Here is a 23,949-nt window from a genome sequence, read left to right as displayed (position 1 = left end):
CTGAGAACGAACAGCAGTGTGCCGCTGGATTGTATGAAAGGATTAGAACTTCATTCATACATATGCCTTTTCAGCAATTATACAAACAAGTTATCAAGTAGCACGAGGGGCCGATGCAGGAGCACAAGAGACAGGGGTCCATGACGTTACTGGAGACATGAGAGAAAGAGGGCAGATAAGAGTGTCCTTCAGTCTTATCCGCGAGATACAGTGTCTGTCCGTTAGAATCTCTCCGACCGCTCGGCGCCCCAGTCCGTCCGTCACCGGACCGCCAGCTTATCGTCTGCCGAGGATGTTTAAATCTCGCCCCTGTCTGCTCGCGGAGCTAAACATAGGCTACTGTTTCTAAAATAATCACCACTCAGAAGTGTGCGCCATGGGAACATCTCAATAATTAATTCAAGCTCTCCCTTTTTTTTCGCCCCCTTCTCTCTCTTGCTCAAAGACACGCACATGCTTGGCCCGACGGATCACGTGTCGTCCATACGAACAGTGTGTTCTCACAAATTTTTTCCGAAATTCCACAGCTGTCTGAGGGCTTTTGAAATGATGTGCTACGTGCGCCATAAGCAGAGGCCTCGCGAACAACCTCAATCGGAAACCTAAATCATCCGCTAGCCTCCCTCACTGCACTTGTGCCCGTTTGCCGAAAAGAAGCAGTGTGCTGTGTGGTGCCGGGCGTCGGGCCTCGGGCGTCGGGCCTCAGGCATCGGGCTGGTCGTCGCCGTGCGTGTGCGCGTACAGCTGTGGAGACTGAATGCGTGTGCTCGTGTCATGGGGGTGAGGGAGACGGGCCGGAGACAGAGGCAGAGAAGCCGGATTGTCACTCTCGCGGGGCCCAATGGAGACCGGGGCGCCCGTTCGGCCCCGCATGGGGCACAGAGCTTTATGTGTGTCGAGGGGAACTGTGTTGAGGACAGGCGTGCGGCTAGAGTCCATTGACACCTCCGGGGTCACAGCTCGGGCCCGGTGATCCCGTGTAGGGCAAGCGGTCCAGCAACGCTCACAGTTATGACTCCAATTCCCATTGAAACTCCGCTGGCGATGGATAGAAATATTAAAGGCCCTTGGAATAACATTTGCTCAGTCAGTGTGAGCGATGGGTTCCAGAAATGAACACATGGCTGTTTTTCCCTTGATTTCTTTGTTCAGTACAAATTCAGATTTGAAGAGAAGATTTTTCCTTTCACCAGTGAGAACTTTGTACGTCGCGATTATTATTCGTCAAACTGTTCACTTCGATTCTTGCTCATCTATACTTGTAGAGATAATAGTCGGGGTTGAAACAGTCTTTTCAAATGTTCTGAATTGCCCCATTTAAGGTGGTATGATATTATCATACTCGAAGAGCATCTGACAGATAAGATGCCAATGTTTCAAGGGAAGTGACATAACTGTAATTAAGGAGATTTCACTTCTGCCTTTTGAGAGCATTTTCAAATTCGTAATCCTGCTGTGTTTTTAAAAAGAAGTGTCAGAATTTAACTATAATGCTGTTTTACAAAACCAATCGGGAGGATATTCCATGTATATAAGCCTCACTTGTAAGTCAGTACTGTAAAATGTACTTCCTTTAAGCTTAGAGACTTTTAAGAGGCTAAGTTGTCCTGCTCCGCATGAGTCAAGCTCCAAAAACACTGGACCCTATAATTATCATAATGCCTTGTCCCGATTGCATATTTTTTTCTCAATTTGACCCTTGTTGCCTTGTAAATGCCCACAAATATGAAGCTCCACCCCCCCCCCCAAGTTCTTAATGCAGGGTCTCTGGGATAAATATAAAATAGATCAAGATATTTCCTCAGACTTCTCGTCTCCCCGAGCCAAAGACTGCATTATAAAACGCTCTTCTCGATCAAAGTGGAGCCGAGGGAAGCCCAAGTGTCCTGCTTTTTTGACACAAGAAAAGATTACGATGTGTACTCTTTTCCCCCGTCCCTAGTTTGTTTTAGCCCGAGCCTATGAAAGCACTAACATGCTTTCAGGCCCAGAGGACCACCTCACTTTTCTCCCCTCTACCCCATTTCTGTCTATTCCCCCCCCCCCCCCCCCCCGTGGGGCCGGATGCTTGATCTGCTCTGGAGATGCGGCGGATGGGTCCGAAACCAAACGCCGGATCAGAAGACGAGTTGAAAGTCAAACCTAGTGGCCTGGATGCGTCCACTTCAGTCTCCCTGGGATTTCTCGCACTCCTCGGAAACGGGGGGGGGGAAATCATCCATCACACCACCTCGGGGGATGAGCCGGTCGCCTCGTCCCTCGCTTCTAATTCACTTTTGCTCCAAATATTTTCAACCCCTGAATGAGAGATATTAAGTTTTTATACCTCCTATTTATTTCAGCATCACATGAATCTTTTATGATTCAGAATGTGGGAATAGTATCCCCTACTACTCCTTTCATCTTTATCACATGTAGTCAGCGAGCTGAGGACTTCGGAGAGCGGTGGCTCGCCTCCAGTTTCAATCTCCTGCCTCCTCTTTGTCTCGCTCTGCAGTACCTTTGACGACCTCTCCTCTCGGCTCGGTCTCGGTCTGATCGTGGCGCCGCAGCTGAACCGGCGGTAAACCTGCAACCACAGCAAACGACTGGAGGTGAACGGCGATGAACCCGTGTCCTCCGTGGAACACGCCGTGAGCGCTGTGGCGGGAAGAATCTGTTCTAGTACGAAAATCTCTTTGACTGCAGTAAGCCCAGGCAGGGTGACGCAGCCAATTTAACATCATTTGATTGTTTTCCATCCTCCATCGTGTTGGCCGGGTTTGTATCGCATGAAATTGCTTCCATTTGATTCTGTTTGTCGAGTAATATCACACAGGAAAAAACTCAATCAAGGTAGTTTAGTAACTGATTGAGCATCTCGTCATTATTCCCATGAAGGTCAAGGTAACATTTTTAGATTGCTTACGTTGTCTGAGCAAATATTCCTATTTAAGAAGTTTGTGCCAGTGAATCTATGAAAATACATGTGGTAAAAAGATCAATACCTTCTCTGATTGGACCCCCCAAAACCGAATTCTCCCCAAGGTGCTCAACCCGACTATGACTGTATAACTGATAGGAAATCCCAGTTTAAAGTTTTTCTACCCTCACTGCACGCGGCTGTGAAATCTCCAGCTGACCGTTAAGGGCTGGGTTCTTTTTAAACAATGAACTCAGCGAGATAAGGAGGAACCCGTTACAGCCACCGCCGCTGACGGCTGCTAATCAGCCGGGTCCCAGATGTGGGAATATTCCAGAGCGTCTGTTATTCTGGACCGGGACCTGCACTGTGTCACCGGGCGAACAGACCAGGAGCAGCACTGATGTGTGAACGAGGTGAACTCTCCAGGCGCCTCCTGGAAGAGCTGATAGCGTCCGGTCAACGGGACTTTTATCGTAAGCGAATGCGTTCAACTACACGTTGGACTGTGAGAAATTCAGAAGCTGCGTTGTTTTTTCCCCCCTGCTCCGCCTGTCTCCCTCAGTAGGCCTTACTTTTGTCACGAAGCCAGCAACGCTCCTCGAGGGGAAAGCTGATCCACCCGAGCCACGTTTCAGCGTCTTCCTTTGCCTAACAAATTCCTACGAGTCGCTCACTCTGAAAGGCTGCATTGTGATTCAACCCAACACTGCCCACTCCCCTTGTGGAAGAGGCGGAGGGGGGTCTGGACTGCCCAGACACTTGCCCCTCAAGCTTTCCCGCCTGGCCTGGGCTGACTGTGAAATCCAAAGGCCGGCCACAGAAGAAAAACTGATGATGCCTTCGAGTGCTGCTTGTAAGACTCAGAACTTAAGATACAGCTATGGAGATTCTAAAGGCCGTGGTATGGTTAAAACAAATGAGGACACACACCAAGTCATTTGTCAATGTTCTAAAGGTGAGTGTGTCTATAAGATGGTCTGAGTGACCACAAAGGCCTGTGGTCAAAGAGAGACAGGCAACATTTTATGAAAGGGTTTAACAGCGTACACTTGTGGACATTATCTCTTTAAAAAAGCATTCATTATGTCAAGCTTGTTTGTACAGATGATAAGTGTTCGGAATAAATATGCAAAAAATTTTGAGAGGAAAACTTGAGACAGATGTTCGGTGTCTGCTTATCCTTGTTATAGTTCTGGAAAGTTACAAAAACAACATCCATCTAGATTTTAGACGTGTGGAAGGAAGGGGAGGTTCAGTTGTTGTTTGTTTGAATTACATGGACGAGTCAAGTTGTATTTTGTCCTGTATTTTTATAGACATGAATATATGACTTTTTTCCTGCATATCAAAATTAAAATCAAAATGGACCATATGGCTGTTGTATCACAAAATTGGATACAAAAATGAACCCCAGAGATTCAGAAAAGAGACATTTTTTTGTTAGTTGTAGCCTTTAGCTCATCGTCAGATAAAACAGGAAGCTAGGTAAGTATTAAAAGCCATCTACAGACTTCTAAGGAGCCAATGTATCTCAAATAAGAGGCAACCCACCTTGACGTCACACATTGGTTCTTGAACTGCCGTTTTGAAGCCTTGAATTAAGCATTTTGGCCAGCGCCATTTTGTTTTTTTGAAACCAGGAAGTAGCCACATTTGTAGGAGCGGGGGGGTGGGGCCAAAGTCAACTGCACGTCCACATTCACCTGCGACCATTCATTGGACGGTACTAACTGTCAATCACACTGAATCTACGCCCCAATGCATGCTGTTTGTATATACAGTCTACAATCTCAAATAGTTTATTTTTGCCAGTAGATTGAAGAATACTGTGACAACCAAACATGTGCTAGGGACGTTCAAACATTAATGGAGCAAAAGAGGATTATGTGCAAAATCACTGAACTATCCCTTTAAAACCACGTCGTCGTCGTCGTCGTTGTTGTCGTCGTCTCGTGCCAACTCTTTCCCACCGCACTTGAAGCAGACACGAGGAGGCGTGGCGGTGGTAGCAGCAGCGCGGGGGGCGGGACTATGCTAATGAGCAGCCGTCGACTGAACAGGCGCTCCGGCTGCAGGAGCGGAGCGCGACACTCGCTGTGGGCAGAGAGCACCGGCAGATCACTCTCACTCCTCCCGCCACGTCCGAGCATCCGAACGTCCGAGCATCCGAACATCCGAGCATCCGCCATGGCCTCGAAGTGTCCCAAGTGCGACAAGACGGTGTATTTCGGTGAGTGATGGCCGCCGGTCGTTGGAAAGTTACTCCTCCACTTTCATTGGCCCGCAGATGTTATTCCCTCCTGACAGGGCATCGATCGGCTCACACGTTGTGCATTTGTTTTGTTTTTTTATCCTTCCATGCTGCAGTTCTCTGATTTAACCAGGATTTAATTGTGGTTTGGAGGCAGTTAATGTTCATTCATTAAGAAGAAACCCCAACGAGAATTAATCTATATTAAATTACAGACTACAAAACAAAAAATTCTGATATTTCAAATGAAGTTCTGAATGAACACATTCACTATGTCTGTTTGTGTGTTGTGAGCACAGTAGCACATTCCACAAGAATGTTTGTGGTGTATGGTTTTCCTTTTTTGGGGGGGGGGGCAGCAGCCCTAAAATTGGATCCATAAAAGCTCAATATTGCTTCAGGCTTTTTTTTTGTCCAGTGGTCGGTGGGAATAAAAAATGCAAAAAAACCCCCCACAGTTGCCATATTTCCCCTTCTTCGGGTATGCTAGGGAGGAAACAACAGTTACTGGTAACATGTAAATGGTTCACAGAGAGCCACAAGCCGCAGAGGCGAAGGGGATCAATGTAAACAAAAGCCATTTGGGCAAATGTTTAAAACCAGTTTTTTACTCCGTATGAAATGATTTGATCGAACCCTGAGAGACGAATGATGCATCTTATTCTGAGTCTGTTGATCTGTGGCCGTGTTTTTTTTAAAAATTTTGTTGAGTTTGGTAGACATCCAAGCCCCGGCGGTTGGCTCGGTCGGACGGTCGCCGACGGGGGGAAGCCACTGCCAAGAGTGCGGGAGAAAAAAAAAACCCGGCCATATGCTGAGATTTGAACCCTCTCTCACAGCAGCATCACGCTGCGTCGAGTGGGAGGAAAAGCTGTGCATCCTTGTTGTGAGCCAAGGTGATGGGAAGAGAAAAGCACAAACACCCACTTGAGCAAAGAGACTTTACACACCCACAGTGGCAAAAAGTGAGGAATCCGGCAGTCACACACGTCTCCTGTAACAGCTGTTTACAGTAGAAGGAAGAGCAGATTAGAGAGGGAGATTAAAGGAGCTCAGATTGTGATAATAAACACCAAAATTTACGTCGCCGCTTTTTTTTCTCTTCCCAAATCTGCACCCTTCCTCCAGTTTATTTTCAAAGGAGGGAACAGGCCGAGGTCCCTTGAACCTCGAGTAATCCCTGTGTTTATGTTTGGCCCTAAAAAAGGAATCCCTTCCCTCCGGCCGGTGCTGACCTTTTTTCCTCTACACTTGTCGGAGCTGTGACAGGGGAGGGGAGGGGAGGGCGGGGGGGGGGGGGGGGGGGGGCAAATCAATTATGTGAGTGGACGGAAGTCCTCTTACGTAACGGGAGTGGCGGGTCGAGCGAGCGAGCATCGCAGCTGCTGCTCGTCCCGTGGGCCCCCCCCCCCCCCGGAGTCACTGGCATGGAACAATATGTATTCTGCACAAATATGAATAATTGTATTCTTCTCCAATGCACGTTGTCTGAGTATTCGCGGAGCTGGAGCTGCAGCGGCGCGTGAGTCACAGCTTCTCTGTGATGTAGCCTATGTATTTTTTTTAATTTTTTTTTATATATACATAAAACACACTGACATCCAGTCTAGTGGAGTTATTTTTGGTTGGGGTGTGTCAGGTTGGGTGGAGAGCGCTGGGAGTGGAGTGGACTGGGATGATGATGAGGAGGAGGAGGAGGAGGAGGAGGATGACGAGGAGGAGGAGGAGGAAAGGATGATGAACTCCTCCTGGGAAGGAGCATGGGTCTGAATTTGGGTGGCTTGCGTCAAAGCAGGGTGGATGGAGTGACGGTGAAGGCACATGATAATGACAGTATATAAAGTTTCAGTCACTGCGAGGGAGGAAGGGAGGGGAACATGTGACGGGACAAGGGAGAGGTCAGGGAGGGAGAAATAACAGAATCAGCCTGTGCTGCTGCTGCTGCTGCTGCTGCTGCTGCCGCTGCCCACAGCATCAACACGATGAATTTCAGTTATTGCAGAATGAGCTCAGCAGCTCCTCCACCTACGTTGCGGCGCTCCCTCCGCTCGGCCGCCCCGCTCTGCGGAGAGGGAAGCGAGGGAGGGAGGAAGAGCAGTTGGAGAAGGAGAAGAGACCGTCGCGAGCCGCCCGCTTCTGATCTCCGACCAGGACACGTGTTATTGATAGAGAGGAAAACTGTCTGTTTCCCGTTCCCGCTCGGCCTGCTCGCATTTTTGGTTGGCTGGCGGCGGTGCTCTATGTAGAGCGGCGATTGGCCCGCCCTGCACTCCCCCACCTGGCCCCTCCAGCTGCTGTCGGCCCAATATTGGATTCTGAGAGGCAAAGCGTCCCAACGCTTGCCCTTTCTTCTTCTTCTTCTTCTTCTTCTTCTTCTTCTTCTTCACATTATAGATATAAAAAAACACCTCATCAAGTGGCGGCGGTGAGCCACAAGTCTGGGATGGAAATTCTTTTGATTTTTTTTACTATTTTCCCACTGCTACTTTAACAGGCGGCTGTTTTATAGTCGCACATGTTCAATTCCGTCGCCACTAAGAGGCCAATGTTGACGGTCGCTGCTGCTGCTGCCGCTGCCGCCGCCGCCGCCGCCGCTCTCTCTGGCGAAGCTATTGGCAGACACTCTACACGCTTCTCCGCGAGCCCTCTTAATTGCAGGGTTGAAATCCAGATTTCCCAAGCGTCCGCTCCGCTGTGGCCCCCTGCTCGCGCCTTGTTAGGTCAACCGGGGTGCGGCGACGCTCGCAATGATACCGGGGGGCAACCGGGGTCGGCGGACGCGTGACCAGGCCCCGGATGGAGGAGATACGGCGATGGCGTGAGAGAGGCAGGGAGACAGAGGGGGTCCGTGCGGAGGACGACACGGCACGGCTACACAAAATCTCACTCAATTCCAGACTCGAATTCGAGCCCAGGGCCCCGAACGGAGGGCCGCGCATCTTTGTGCAGCTGAGTGAATAAGGGAGAACTTTGATGTGAAGTAATGGCCGGTTTTTCCCTTTCACTCGCTGGATCCTCTCACTCTCGCCCTCTTCGCTCTTCCTCAGTCCCTCGCTGTTGCCTCAGGCCCTGAATTCCTCTTCCGACTACAAGGACCGGGGAGGGGGCAAACGGGGCCGAGCTGGCTTTTAAGCGGAGACTCTCAAAGTGCCTCATGCATTATAACGAGGAGCGACATCTCTATTCACGCAGGCCTCTCTCTCTCTCTCTCTCTCTCTCTCTCTGTGTCTCCGCTGCACGTCGCGGCCAGGGCGGCGTTGTTGTCGTTCCTTTCCCACACACCTCCTCTTTTTGTCGAATCCCGCAATACCCTTTCCCAGTGTTATTTTCTTCTTCCCCAGAGTGCCCTGTTTCCCTCTCGGCTGCCCACCGGGCTGCGTGTGAATGTGCCCCGTCAGTTATGTAACGTCATTTTTCTTGAGTCGCTCCCCCCCCCCCCCCCCCGTTCGCTCTCCATTGCGTGGCCTGCCAGCGAGTGTGCACCAGTCAATGAGGGTCCTTCTTCTTCTTCTTCTTCTTCTCATGCTTTCTTTTTCGAGGCGCAAATTTGATCCTCCCCTCTAATGGAGATGGCGTTAAGCCTGGTGCTGACAGGTTTATCGATTAATCGATTATCAAAACGGCATAATAGTCGATTAGCCCTCGCAGCTCTTGTCACATGCCTTTACGCACTTTCAATATTCAAAACCACATCTGAACGTGGTTCAGAGCGCGTCCCCTCGTGTCCCTCCGCGTCTTCATCGGGACAAAGTGGCGGCGCGTGGTTAGTTCGAGTGCCCTCTGTGAACAGATGCGGACGTTTCTCCTCTTCTCTTGTGTTTCCTGAGAGCAGCGGCTCAGCGGGTGACACGGGCGTCAAACCGATGACACCGCAAACACTGAAATCTCCAGAATCATGTATCTTAAACTCTTAAACTTTGCAGTCACGACTCTTTGGAAGGGAGCGACTCTGAGCGCGGCGCGCTCTCGTGCAGACACTGTTAATTAGATTAGGCCACTTTTACGAGACTCAGATGATTCTACTCGGAGGAGAGCGAGCGCTGTCACATGATGCACGCGCTTCTGAGGGGTTTGATAATCCAATTTTGCCATAGGCCCGATCTGACGGTGCACGTCCGCTGCTGAGAGGCACTGCTTCTGTCTTTTTGAAGACATGGTCCACTACAACGGCAAGCAAGTCACGCACACGAGATCTGATTTTCTGAAGTCCCCGTAGCTGGGACACGGTGTCCCGACCGGCTAGAGAGGAGTTGTGGCGTGGGGGGGTGGTAAGCGGGCTCAGGGGTTCAGGGAGGGCGAGCGTAGTCACCGAGCCAGGGAGCCGTGGAGCTGTGCTTCGCCTGCGGCTCCCCTGACCAGCGCAGACAGGATGCGAGTTAACTGCAGCCCATTTGCGTCAGCCGGCGGGATTCACAAGGTCGGCCTCTTTTATTTAGGGAGGGATGGAGGGATGGAGGGAGGGAGGGAGGGAGGGAGGGAGAGAGAGGGAGAAAGCCTGGGGAGGAAGCCTCGCCATCGGCCGGGGCGACAGACGACCTCCAGAGCTCCAAGTTTTTTGCCACGGCGTTGCATCAGCCACAGGGTGAGAGAGACGGAGCCAAGTGCATTTTTTCCCTAAAGGCCCTTCCGCATCCGGCCCCGCCCGGCACACAGTCGGCGTGAGCGCCACGGGAAGCGCACGCGCACGCGACATGGACGCTGGGCAAATCAATTTGAGTGTTCAACACCACTGACGGGGTCAAACCACTCACAGATTACACAGAGCAGGCAGAGTGTGACCCTTTTAAATCTCTGAAACTTCCTTTTGCGCAAAGTTCTTTAAAAAAAAAAAAAAGGCCTATCAAATTTTGGATGGATTATTATAAAAACGTGCAGATTATCAAAAATCTCGCACTTCGTGCTGTTGCAGTACAGTAATGCTGAGTTAACAAAAACAAGACCAAACATGCGTTTCTTGCCTGTCGTCTCACAATTGTGGCTCCGGCCTCTAGATGTCTCATTTCTCTGATGTTGCCTCTCTGATGTTGCATAGAACCCGACCGATGTATCGGTTCCACGGATATCAGCCTTTCACAGACGTATCGGTATCGGCCGATGTGTTTAGAGCCGAACCGATACCATCGGCCAACTGATATGAGCCTTTAAATGTGCATTTATGTTTTACATTTGAGGTTAAATAAATGTTTATTTTCATAATTCAAGTTCTATTCATTTGGTTGTATTTGTAATTTTAGTTATTCATGATAAAGTTTATGGTTCAGCTACATTTCTTTGTCATAAAAGGTTTGATTACGACATCTTAGAATCATTGACATATTTAAATATATATATATATATATATATATATATATATATATATATATATATAGTGTTTAAAACTCACAACGCAGCAGAAGACTGTCCGAGTCCGATGCGTTCACAACTGCGGGAATTCTGAGCACCGATCGATGCTCGAGACAAAGTTTGCTTGTGACGAATGAGTTTCAGCTGAAACATTCCTTCAAAGTTCCTTCCCTCGGTGAGGTGGAACGCCTCTTTGTTTCGACTCAATGGCCATTGTCTTTCACGTTGAGGAAAAACGGTTCTGAAATCCTGGGCGGGTTTTGTGCTCCGAAGAGCAGATTAGTTAAGAGGATGCAGACGAGGAAACGCAGGCTGCTTGTTTTTTCAGGCCCCCCCCCCCCCCCCCCCCCCCGCCACTAAATGTCCTTCCCATGCTCGACTTGGAAGTTGGTCGCTCATTGAGTCAGGTGCTCGGTGTTTATTAGGACGTGCAGTCATCGCACCGCTGTGACAAGAGCCACCGCTGCGAACTCAGCAGTCACTGATGGAGGAGGAGGAGGAGGAGGAGGAGGAGGAGGGCGGTGTGTGTTTATCCGTGTGTCCTTTGGACGGGTTTATCGTAGGAAATTGCGGAGCAGATGGGTCCACGTTACCAGAGGGTACGACCGAACACGAGTTATTGTTGTCATCATCAGCCTCATCTGTGACAAACCGACCGAGAGTGAACTCATAAACTTGTGTGTCACAGAGAGCCGCCACTTCTCTTAAACGTCCAGAAACAGGAGCCGTCGCGGTCGCCGCTGATTTTATCTCGACGCGGACTCGAGCTCCCGCTGCAGTGTTGTCGTTCCCCTTGTCAAAGCGCATTCGATATCCCCCCCCCCGTCGCACCCTGATCAAATTATTGAGCGATAAAGAGAGGGCCCAACCTTGCTGCACTGCATTCTGGGAGTTGCATTCTGGGACGCTGTTGACAATTACGCCGCCGTAATGAAGTCATTTTGGAGAAATGGGCCGATAACGTTTCCCCTCTGGTGCTTAATGTTCTGTCCAATTACCCCGTGTTTGGCGGAGCGTTGGCCGGCGAGGCCCCCGTTCTCCCTTCACCGGCCGAAAGGGACCCGGCCCGTCTGAGCGTAATTGGGTTTTCGCTCGTCACGATCTGACGTGTAAGTGCATCGCGCACCAGAAACAGACAAAACTAAATCGAGTCACCCGCCCCGGCTGGAAGTTCCCCCCGATGTCCCGTCCCGTCTGTCTTCGTAAGCGGAACGGAATCTCTTACCCTCTGCCAGATCACGTTATTCATTTTAAATTAGTTTACAGAGATGCCGAATCTATTTGAAGTTGAAATTTCTGTTTTTTGGCAGTCGCTGCCCCGTGACTGCAATTTTCCCAAAACAAGATTATAAGTTATGATGTTTTCTCGCCAGTTATGGTTTAATACTTATGTCACTGATTGCTGTGCATCTTTATCTTAGTAGCTATGACAGTGGGAGTATGTCCTTAACGTTTGAAATCTTTTATTTAACTCTTAAAAGCTCGCCGTGCTAACGGGATGTCATCTTCGTTGGGCGTCGGGCCTTTTTTTTTTTTTTTTTGTGCACTTGAGCCTGTTGGGTAATTTCCTGGCTCCGATTCAAACTCAAATCTAGCACCGCCGCTTATGTCGTGTCCAAGGGGACATCAGGAGTTTTACAGATTTGGAACTCGTGTTCCATGTGACATTGCTCTCGTGCTGCCGCTCGCCCGGATCCCGCCTTATCACGGACTCCCACAGAAGTGGAGCATGTGCCGTCGGCCGGCTGACCTGCACGCGGCGGCTCTGCGGACGTAATGAACGATGTCGAGTGTCGTCAGTCTCGCCTCCGTGACTTTGACTAACGCTCGGCAAACATCGGAGGAGCTGAGCGACTGCGGACGGCGAGGCTGAACGGGCGAGGAGAGGAGTCGGCAGCTCGCCGATTTAAACCCTATTGACAATGCGGGCCCGGAGGAGACGACCGCGCAACGGAGGGCTCAGAGGAGGAATTTACAAATGAAGCTAAGCGGCTTACAGTGGTGCAGGTGTCATATGGTCCTGGTGTCGACCTCTGACCTGCACTCTGGTTCCGTTTATCTTGTTCTCTCCCCCGGGAGCTCGGCGGTCCCGCGGTAGCGGCATCTGTCCGTCAATCAAGGACTTCACGCGAATCACGACTCCACCACACACTCACCTACCTGCGTTCACTGTTCTGTAAGAAGCGGGGAGCTCAACAGTGAGGTGGAGAACCCATTCATATTCTGAGTCAACCACCCAAGGTCGACTCACCACGACCTACGGGATTGTGAAACGGACTGTAAGTGCACCTGTAGAAGCCAAAAGCCGACGTCGTTGAGAAGTACTACCACTACCCACAATCCTGAAGTGTCACATCCACCTCTCTGATTGGTGGAGCTCGCTGTTACCATGGAAATGTCTACCGCAACCCGCGAACCTCATGTGGGCTGGTGATGCTGCGTTCCGTTGTACTTTGGAACTCGGGATTACCGACATCCGAGTTGGAAAGTTGCAAATAATTTGAGCGATATGTATTTTCAGATATAAAGTTATTCATCAGCCGATATATCGGTATCAGATTGTTATTGGCCCGCAAATATCCATAACGGTCGGGCTCTTCTTCTTTTTGCGGTAACATTTCCCGGGGGGGGGGGTCCTTTGTTGTATGTTTTGGGTTCGGGGGCAAATTGTCATGAGGGAAACCAGCCTGGCTAAAAGGATTTGGCACATCCTCGTCGATGTTGACAGTGTAAACATGAGTATATCCGGAGAGACCTGCCTGTTCACTTCGCAGGAGCTTGTATGTTTACTCAAATTGGTTTATCCATCTGCCCTCACGTTGAGGTGGGAGGAGGGGGGGGGGGGGGGGGTGATGTGGTGGCACCTCAGATGCTTCAAATTTCCGCCCACACTTGGCGCTATTTCTGGGATCCGTCCACTGCTGCAGTCATTACATCATTTTAATTATATATAATCTTTTTAATTGAGATTTTCCCCTCTTTTTTCCGTATCCAAATGCATATCGTCTGGATGTCTTTCAGCTGCCGGGGCTATATGAAGGATGATAAGCACAGCTCGGCTGGCTCAGAGCCGGGGCTGTAAACATCTGGGCCAGATGCAGGTCCCCCCCCCCAACTCTATAACTCCCCCAACACGTAATGCAGACAGACAGGCTCACCCCTCTTACAATAACAACTGCCCTTTAAATCCGGGGAGCTGTTAAACTGTGGACTTTGTTACACACACACACACACACACAGACACAGACACAGCTCGTATACGGAGGAATGAGGACACACACACATACACACACACACACACACACAGACACAGACACAGCTCGTATACGGAGGAATGAGGACACACACACACACACACACACACACACACACACACTGCAGGCTCTGACGTCTGTTTCCATTCATCACGTCGACTTTTCAAAAATCTGTCTGGTGGAGGTGTGTCTGCGTTCGATCGTGAGTCAGTCAGTCGGTGACGGATGCACACGCTCACTGGCAGCAGGACTCCCGTGGTCCGTCTGTCGGCCTATTTTTAACACCAGAGGTGTCGGGGGGTGTGTGGAAACAAATCACACACCCCCCGCTCTTTCCATCCATCATCTCCGTCTTCAAACATTACCTGAAGGCGCTCGGAGATTCGTGGATTCTGCACGAGACAATTTTTTTACTATTGAAGGTTCAGTACAAAAATATTGTTTGAGAAAAAGCGATGAAGGGTTCGTTTGTGTCAAGTTTAACGTGACGTTGCAGGATGAGCAGCAGCATCGGTTCAGGCTCAGCGCTGAGTGTAGGTCACCCACGTCATCCGGAGCCCAACGCGATGAAAAAAATCTGTGTGTGTGTGTGTGTGTGTGTGTGTGTGTGTGTGTGTGTGTGTGTGTGTGTGTGTGTGTGTGTGTGTGTGTGTGTGTGTGTGTGTGTGTGTGTGTGTGTGTGTGTGTGTGTGTGTGTGTGTGTGTGTGTGTGTGTGTGTGTGTGTGTGTGTGTGTGTGTCGATTGCGGTGGATTCCCTCAGCAGACAGCATGACCAGCACTTCACAATTTTTTAAAAACTCCCATCAGCGGAGAACCGCCCTTTTGGACACAACCACAGGATTTGTGCCGCTCTCTTTTGTGGATATACATGTATTTTCTTTTCAAGACGAGTGCTGTCAATTTAATTTAAGAGCAGATTGTGGATTCTCAGAGGGATTCATTACAGGCCTTTTTACTCTGAATAACAGTATCTCTTAGAGAGATTGAACATTTCCAGTCAGTGTCTTCTTCCGGCCCCAGTCAGCATTCCTGCGCTGTAAAGTGTTGACGGGGGCGACACCCCCCCCCCCCCCCCACGCTTCACCCTTCATTCCGCACCCCATCCTCCGCTATTCTCCAGATTTGCGTTGTTGTCGGCCATTTGTCTCCGTAGTGATCAGGCAGAAGTGACGGTGAGCAAACAAATCTCTGCAGGGAGCCGTCGGGATTTCCTGCAGCGACGGCGAGAAGCGTTTCTTTTTTTGGTTGTTGCACGTGAGGCACACGCATAACGTGATTGGTGTTAAGGTCTTATGAGATAAAGACCCGTGCAATAACCACCATGCTGGTCAGAAGCCGTCCGCCAAATCCCTGACATCTGATTTAATTTTGCGTCCTGACACGATGTTGACACCGGACTTTGACCTCATGGTCATGACGAAGAAGCAACTGTGTGTGTGTGTGTGTGTGTGTGTGTGTGTGTGTGTGTGTGTGTGTGTGTGTGTGTGTGTGTGTGTGTGTGTGTGTGTGTGTGTGTGTGTGTGTGTGTGTGTGTGTGTGTGTGTGTGTGTGTGTTGACCTGAGGTATGTGGGAAACGCAACTCCAGCATCCGGCTGTTTGTGCCCTGCCCTGATAAGAAGAGAAGGTGTTTCCTCTGCTGCCCTGCACGACTCCTCGGGGGCCCATTGTGTGGACGCGGCGGAGATTTATTATTGGAAAGTGTATAATTAGGGTCCGTTGCTTGTCTGGAGGGGGGGCGGTCTGCCTGGTAGGCTGGAGGGAAAGAAAAAGGGGACGGAAACGGGGTTGAGGGGCAGTCTGCGAGGGGTTTACTGTAAACTGGGGGATGGGTGTGTGTTTGTTCGGAGGGGGGACACAAAGGATCTGGGTTAGACGTGGGCAGACCCCCCCCCCCCGCTGCTCCAGCTGCACTGGGACTCACGCCACTTGTCTGTTACATCCTGCAATGACTTCATGACGGCATCCTGTGTGGTACACAGGCATTCCCTGTATCGCCCCCCCCCCCCCCCCCCCCCCCCCACCCCCCAGCCCGCCCGCCCCTTACAATGACAGGGTTTCCACAGAGGCACCGCAGCCCCGGAGACGCGGCGCACCAGCCAATCGCCATCGTGGCGAGTGAAGCAATGGCGGCGACGTCAGCCCACTCTGCGGCGAGCGATTGAGACGGCACGAGTACAATCTGTTGTTCCGAGTAAAGTGCATGAATGCTGCTTTATGCGAACGTCTCTCGTCTTTTGTCTTTCAGCTGAAAAGGTGTCGTCGCTGGGCAAAGACTGGCACAAGATGTGTCTCAAGTGCGACCGCTGCAACAAGCTCCTCAACGCCGGAGGCCACGCTGAGGTCAGTGCGACGTCACAGCGCAGCACTGTCCCTCCGTTCTGCACATGACGTGATCACCAGGTCTTCTCTCCTCTCCTCTCTTCTCTCGTTCTGCTCCGCCGCCGCCGTCGGGGATGAACCTCCACGTTCTGGTTTCCAGTCAACCGAGAGGTTTATTGTATGGAGTTATCAGAAAGTGGTGATTGATATGATGGCGGAATAAAAAAAGGGACAATATCGCTGGTCCTGATCCTTCATCCCACATCAGCTCACATTCCTGCTTCTTGCATCTCCTACTTTTTTGTTATGTTCGCTTTGGCTATGTAATGTAACAGCTTCAGGCCCCTCGTACGTATTAGAATACAATGAAATACGATATAGATCTTTGGTTAAATGGCCACAACGTTGACACAGTCCAAAAGAGAAGACAACGCTTTGATTTTAAGGCGTCACAGACTAAACGAATCAATCAAATTGTCAGTTTCCCTTCGACTAATGGACCTGTTGTGTCATAATCGATCGATCAGAGACACTGAAAGTCCAGATGGGATTCAGCATCTTGCTCTAAACCGCTTCAGGTGTGAGTTGTAGTAAATACAGGCTTTTGACATTTTTTATTTAAGAACAGTTGTTCCATTCGCAGTGTGATTAAATGGCCGAAATAAAGAAAAGGATTTCATAATGTCACTTTTAACTTCTCAGCCGGCCAGTGATCTGGACTCACTCTGGCCCGCATGGCTGCGTGTGCTTGTCTGTCATCGCCCGAGGCAAAGGAGGTCACCGGCTCCTGACTGCGGAGGGCATCTGCGCTAACGTCACATGCGCTCAGACTCCACCGAAATGGCTTCTGAATTGAATTTCATGGTGTTCATTCATTTTAGGTCGTTTTCTTCCTCACAAGTATCAAAACGTTAGTGTCGATCATCACGGGGTCAAAGGCCAACCACCTCTGCGCCTCAGTGCATTGACTGTCATTGTGAAATTGTTATGTTTGGCTTGCCTTGTTATGTATTGACTCACTGAAAGACCCTAACTAGACCGAATCCTGAATGAAACATGTGACCGGCTCGGCAGATATTGTGGCTTTACAGTTGAAACACTTACAGTGTACGTACAGTATCCCATTCCATATGTCAGTCATATGTCAAAGGGCAAATTCCAGACCCAATTTTCCAGACATTTTTGCAGTTTTCCCACTCTGAAAAACAGCTTTAGTTGGAGAGCATCTTTTTTGAATTGACTGTAAGCGTTTTCTTTTCACTGACCACGCACATTTTCTACAGGAAATTGCTGAGTGCTGTGTCCCTTTTTTTTCCCCCCTGCCCGGTAGCATCTGTCAATGCGGTTTGTCCTTGTGGGAATTTGAACCCCCCTTACATCACGGGGGTGAGTGGCTTTCATATCCGCTCTCCTCTCTCCGTTACGTAATCGCACCGCACTATCACGTCTCAACAACGTGCATTCCGCCGTCCGTCCGTCCGTCCGTGACCCCTCGAACGAGCGCTGCTCACTATCTGGCACCGTCACCCTGGGGATTTTCTTATCGTTCCTCCTTTTTATTTTTTGCCTTCCGTGACCCAGCCAATGATTCAATCCCCCCCCTCCCCCTCCCCTCTTCCTCTGCACATGGATGAGTTTCACTTCTGAGTCGCCCACCTCTGTTCTCTGTTCCGAGGAGGATGTGATCTCAAACCCAGAGGACGCTGCTCCGGCTGTTTAATCTCTGCACGATTACAGTAACGCGGTCACACGATCTCTCTGTGCACCGCCATCCCCTTCTCTCCCTCTCCCTCCCTGGACAGCATCCAAATCCCGCCCCTGGGCTGCGGCGCCGGGGCCACGAGCCTGACTTTTAGTAGATAAAACTTGATCGTCATGGAAACAGAGTCAGACTGAGCGAGAGAGACATAACACTTTTTTTCTTTTTGAATGAAGCATGTAAAGCAGCTGGGACATTGTCCAGGGGAGTGTTCGATGTAATCTCAGGCCTGGTATGCAAAAGGTTATGAACCTCAGAGCCGTAATGGCTGCTTCTCTTATAAGAGTGCGGAGGAGGGCGGCAGCTCGCAGAGGCTGGTGGCAGAAAGCCAGGCTGGAAAACACAAGGTGACAAGTTCTCCGCCGTTGACCCTAAATGATCATGACTGTATTAGTCTCGCATAGCCAGACTTATCTCCGCACAGCGCTGCGTCCGTGCCGGAGAGCGGTCTGGCCGCCCCGGTTACCATTCTGCTGTAGGGCGTTAACGAAACGCTCCAAACCAATCACAGTCATCCCAGACATCGACACAAGCTCAGGGTGCATCGATGTGGCCCCGGAAAAATTAGTGTCAGGAGGGCGAGCATTGCCGAATTGGCCGATTCCCCAGCAAATACAATGTCAGAAACACACAAACAGATGGGTGGACGTTGACTGGAACGAGCTCTCAGTCAGGCCCGCCCGAAAAAAAGGAGGGCGCTGGTCACGATACTAAACTGGAGGCTCGAAGGCGGTTGCGGTGACGTCACGGTGGGTTGCCGCTTGGCTCAATCCGCCGTGTTTTTACGAGAGAAAAAGGCCGAACCGCGGAGTAAAGTCGTCAAGTCTCTTCAGAAGCCCGACCTGTTCCTAAAATAACTGACGGCTACGACAAGTAGAGACTATGAAGTAGAAAAGTCCTGTTGACGGAGGAAGTGAAAAGCAGAACAAAACAAAACAAAACAAAAAAACGGCCCAGGAAGCCGAGCAGGCTGGGAAACGAGAAGAGAAGAGTAGATGGAGTGGACAGATTTCGGTGTCAGGACGTGGGGAAGGAAGTTGCATTGCTTGGGAAGAGAGTGGGCCGTGCCGCAGCCATGGAGAATCCATTTTTTTTAGGGTCCAGCCTCTTGATGTTTCACGGCCACGGCGATGCCGCTCACACAATGAGGCCCCTGTGTGTGTGTGTGTGTGTGTGTGTGTGTGTGTGTGTGTGTGTGTGTGTGTGTGTGTGTGTGTGTGTGTGTGTGTGTGTGTGTGTGTGTGTGTGTGTGTGTGTGTGTGTGTGTGTGTGTGTGTGTGTGTGTGTGTGTGTGTGTGTGTGTGTGTGTGTGCGCGCGCAAGCTTTAACAGTAGCTGGTCCCGTCATGGTTTCGTGCATCATTAAAGGTGAGAGAAGAATATTCCTTTTTTACTGAGGAGAGGAGCTCGTGTGGCGGAGGCAGAAGCGCCCTCCGCCGCCCGGGGCCTGGCGTCGCGCCCGCTGCCGTCGCTCGCTACCTCTCATGTATGGGCATGGGGCTCCGGACCAGTGGCCACACTGGCCCCCCTCAGCCCTGATCCCTCACCCGAGCTGGGTCACGTGCTCCGGCGATGACCGCCACATTCCCAGCATGCATCAGCAACAGGCCATCTATGTCTTTCCCCATCGCTGTTCGAGTGGCAGACGGTCACGAAGGTGCCTCTGAAGCGTGGCGATGAGTTCGCCAACACACACCGGTCTCTCGGATACAGACGCTGTCCTTATTATGTGTCGGAGCAACCGGTGACAATGACATCATCGTTAGGTCAGCCGGGAGCTGGGGGGGGGGGGAGAAACCCCCCCACACCTGTTTCCATTTTTGGACACATTTTCTCCGTCCAGATCATAACCAAAATATTTGATGTCAGAAAAATGGGACTCGTCGCGGTTCAATTTTCTCATCTGCGTCATCAGGATGTTGTTTTTCTTCTGCTCAGGTTGTTTTATCTGCATGTCATGACGTTCTTCTGTCTCCCGCAGCACGATGGACGACCCTACTGCCACAAACCGTGCTATGCTGCTCTCTTTGGGCCAAAAGGTGAACTGCATGTCCTGTAACTCCACAAATACTTCTGTCACAGTTGTCACAGTTAAACACATCAGGTTGATACTAAAATATAATTATGCTTCGATAGATAAATGAATGAAGGTCAAGCGGTTTTAATTTATGAATCCATAAAAAGATGGAAGTTACTTTGCGCTGATCCTAATCAACCAAAACTTATAACCAAACACAGGAAATGAGTTCCCTCAGAATAAAAGCATATATTTAAAAAGAACATTATTTTAAGTCCAAGCGACAATTAAAAGGAGATTAACATTAAAATAATTTAGACAGTTTCCTTTCCTCCATGAGTTATAGAAACAAATGCTGAAATAAATACATGAAGACATAAATATTGTGTTGAGTAAAGAAATATATATATATATTGATAAATAAAAGAAAAATGAATAGATTTGACCTATTCACACATTTAATTGATTTATTTCTATATCAATGTGTCTGTATATTAATTGACTGAAACAATAATGTCATTCCCTTATTATGCAATTAATCACAAATATTTATTTATTCAAGCTTTTAAATTTTTTTTATTAGATATTCAATATTTATTCAGTATTTATTTGACTTTTGATCAAATAGTTAAATTGTTGATTTCAGTACTTCAATACTGATCTTTATTATTATTATTATTATTATTATTATCATTTTTTCCCAGGTGTGAACATCGGTGGAGCCGGCTCTTATGTGTACGAGACTCCGGCCAACAACAACCCTACCGGTTTGGATGCAGTCACCAAAGCCGAGGAGAAGCGAGTGTTCGCGCCCAAGGCCCCGTCGAAAGGTGCAAACAACAAGAAACACGCTCACGTTTTCATATTGTATGTCGTGAACAGCGCGGCTCCGTCAGCGAGTGTTGATGTGAAGAAGCCTGGGGCGTTTCTTTCCCATTAAGATTTGGGTGTTGTCAACAAGACGTCCGCTGATCGGCGGTTGTTGAAGTGAACCAGGCTTGAGTTGTTGTTTTTTTTTGGCGCCACCTGCAGTTCCGATCGCAGCACTGCAAGTAATCAAACATCCTTCTGCAGCTCTGATTGGCTCCTGTAAGAGGGACTGAGAGAAGTGTTTCAGTCTGGCATCCAGCAAATCTTAACTGGCAACAATTATCTTTATATTCATTGATCTTTATATTCAATGATTCCCTCTTGACACGTATCAAAGCTGTTTAGTTCCTGGTTCAGTTTAAGTGTCATTCCTCCCCATTATTATCATAACCATTCTCCTCTGCTGCCTTTAGCTTTTACAGTATTGTAATGTGTGTGTGTGTGTGTGTGTGTGTGTGTCTGCAGCTGGCGGCATTACCACTTTTTCCGGAGAAGCCAACCTGTGTCCCCGCTGCCAGAAGAAGGTGTATTTTGGTGAGTATTTCCACACTTTGGAAGAGGTTGCAGTAATAGGTGTGGACCTGCCAAGTGGTTGCCATGGTGTCTCATGTGTGTGTGTGTGTCACAATAGCTGAGAAGGTGACATCACTGGGCAAGGACTGGCATCGACCCTGTCTGCGCTGTGAGAGGTGCAGCAAGACTCTGACTGCTGGCAGCCACGCAGAGGTGAGAACAACCAGGCATTCATAAAGTTAAAGAAAAGAGACAAAGTGGGAAATACTGAAAAGAAGGCGGGATGAAAGACGAGTAGAAATAAATGGAAAGAGTCAAAAAGAAAGACAAATAAAAGAAGGTGCACTCCACGTTATGAGGTGTTCCTTTACTATCTAAGTTTTACTTTTAAATGATGTTATGGTTTGGCATCGAAGTCATACTTCATGCATACATATGTGAATCATCTTAATCAAATAAATTAAATATATAAAATGAAATGATGTAAAGAAAAACAAGGGGATAAATTTGGGCATATTCGGTAAAATAAGCACCTAATTATTTTGTATTTTGCACATATTTTTATATATTTTACTTTTATTTTACATGTTTCATTTTATTGTACAGTTGGGTTTTTTTACTACTCTTCTCCCTGTACTTGCAGTACTTAGTTTTTTTGCTATGCACCAAAACACCGAATCAAATTCCTTGTGTTCCGTACTTGGGAATAAACATGATTCTAAATTCTGATTCTGATGCTGTTATACATGTTATACAGTGAGATCAAATTACGAAATGCAAATAGTCCAAAAGCGTTTCCTTTATTATATCATATATATTCTATTATATTACTTTCAGCATGTCACCCCCTTTTACAGGGTTACAAATTACTACAGTGACCATCATGTAATAAAGACTTTTTTTAAGGACATTAGATAAATGTTATTATTGTGTTCATGTCTGCATTATTATTATTTTTCTATCATTCCAGCATGACGGCCAGCCCTACTGCCACAAACCCTGCTACGCCGTCCTCTTCGGGCCCAAAGGTAACCGCTAGGTGGCGCTGTCTGTCAACCCACCACTTGTCAGCTACACTTTGAAAAACAGAATGTGGTGCGTCAGAGCACTTTGAGATCGGTCTCGCTCAACAGCCGTCTCATCGTCATAACACGGTCTGCAGCTTCTTTGAGCTTTTTGAGAATCGCCAATTGCTGGATTGTTTGTCTTCTTCTTTCTTCTTTTTTTCGGGCCTCTCGCTCCCGCCTTTTCACGCTGTACCCTCCTCTCTCGCCCTCTTTCTCTTAACCCCCCAACCCCCCCTGACACCCGCCGCTCTCCCTGTGGTTTTTCCAGGCGTGAACACCGGCGGTGTGGGCAGCTACATCTACGACAAGGAGCCCAGCGCCGTGACCCAGCCTTGAACCTATTGTTCCCCCCTTCTCAGCCTGCATCCCCTCTTCTCTACACAACACCGACCGTCGACCGCAGTATTATTTGTGGCCTCTTCTTCTGTCCCGCCCGACCTGTGCCGTTCCGACGACCAGCCTTCTGCTCCAGATCCACCCCCCCCCCCCCCCCCCCCCCCCCCTTCTCCCCCTCTCTCTGCTCCCAGCGTTCCCCGGATCAGATGATTCATTGATTACAAATGTTGGCCATAGACGTGCGAAATATATATAGATATTGTGTTTGCTCCAGGAGACCCCCCAGCGCGCGTCCACATCCGGCATTCCCACGGTCGACTCACTTCTTAGAAGGAAAACGTCAAACCCCATTCGCCATGTTTACACTTTCAAACACTTTAAATGTCGCTGCTGTCAAACGTTGAAGTCTTACGTGCGGATGTTTGTGGCTCGATTTATGTAAAAAAAAAAAAAATAATAATAATAATCCGATGGATAGTGAATCTCAGGTGTGGAAAGGTGCATCGTGCCGACACGCAGGGGAGTCGCACTCCTCCTGAACACCACCTGTACTCAGGAGCACATTGCCAAAAGAACAAAAAAAAACGTTTGGCTGCCGGACAACATTCCTTATAACGGTGGGGAGGTGGATCTCTGGTAGACTGTTACATCCACGAGGCTGTATTGAGACTGTGTACCTGCTATTAATAACCAGTTTTATGGCTGAATCTCCATGATTGAAAACTGTTAACGCTAATAAATAACACCAATGTTTTGTCCCCGTTGTTTTATATAATCCTATTATTTTTGAAAAGCGAGGCAGAATGTCGGGGGGGGGGGGGGGGGGGGGGGGGTTTGGGCTTCGCTTTTGCCAGAGGAGTATTTATTATTAATTCTTGTCCTTTAAAATTTTCCTTAGCCACTGTACTACTACTACTACTACTACTACCACTCCTTTACGGGACTGATGATGAGGAAGGAGGTAAAAAAAAAAAAATGAGGTGGCGTGAGCTGTGCAATTCTCTACGAACAAGATTTGTGTTTGTCATTTTTCCGATGAATAACCCTGCTGTTGCTTTCCAAGAGACGACGCGCTACTGGGAGTGTTGTACTTGTTTTGGGGGGAGGGGGAACCAGAAACAGCAGCTCAGCTTGTACTAACAGAGGCGGAGACACTGCGGACAAGTCATTCTGTAAGAATGTGCATATTTCTAGTGTTACTGTACGACTGTCACCTGTGCTTGTTCCGCGACGCGGCCTGCGGGACGCTGCGCTCCGGCCCCGCGGCGTTCGTCCCTTTTTCAATCCCTTCGAATAAATGTTTCAGAAACTCGA

At 49.1% G+C, this 23,949-nt stretch overlaps 1 protein-coding gene across 1 annotated transcript; it reads left to right on the top strand.

Moving 5' to 3' along the window:
* The first annotated feature begins 4,953 nt into the window (after positions 1-4,953).
* crip2 (cysteine-rich protein 2) lies at positions 4,954-23,949 on the top strand. Its single transcript, XM_035610818.2, has 8 exons — positions 4,954-5,135; positions 16,001-16,095; positions 19,814-19,871; positions 20,554-20,679; positions 21,185-21,253; positions 21,351-21,445; positions 22,203-22,260; positions 22,568-23,949. The coding sequence occupies exons 1-8, from the start codon at positions 5,093-5,095 to the stop codon at positions 22,633-22,635; spliced, it is 612 nt and encodes a 203-aa protein (XP_035466711.1). The 5' UTR covers positions 4,954-5,092; the 3' UTR covers positions 22,636-23,949.

The sequence above is a fragment of the Scophthalmus maximus genome, chromosome 15 (assembly GCF_022379125.1).
Source record: "Scophthalmus maximus strain ysfricsl-2021 chromosome 15, ASM2237912v1, whole genome shotgun sequence".
Classification (NCBI taxonomy): Eukaryota; Metazoa; Chordata; class Actinopteri; order Pleuronectiformes; family Scophthalmidae; genus Scophthalmus; species Scophthalmus maximus.
This window is presented reverse-complemented; position numbering and strand designations above follow the sequence as displayed.

Bases quoted from the DNA above. Each gene is read 5' to 3' on its own strand.
- crip2 (XM_035610818.2), top strand. From the start codon at position 5,093: ATGGCCTCGAAGTGTCCCAAGTGCGACAAGACGGTGTATTTCG. The intron at 16,096-19,813 runs GTCAGTGCGACG...TGTCTCCCGCAG, and splicing joins ACGCCGGAGGCCACGCTGAG to CACGATGGACGACCCTACTG. The intron at 21,254-21,350 runs GTGAGTATTTCC...GTGTCACAATAG, and splicing joins CCAGAAGAAGGTGTATTTTG to CTGAGAAGGTGACATCACTG.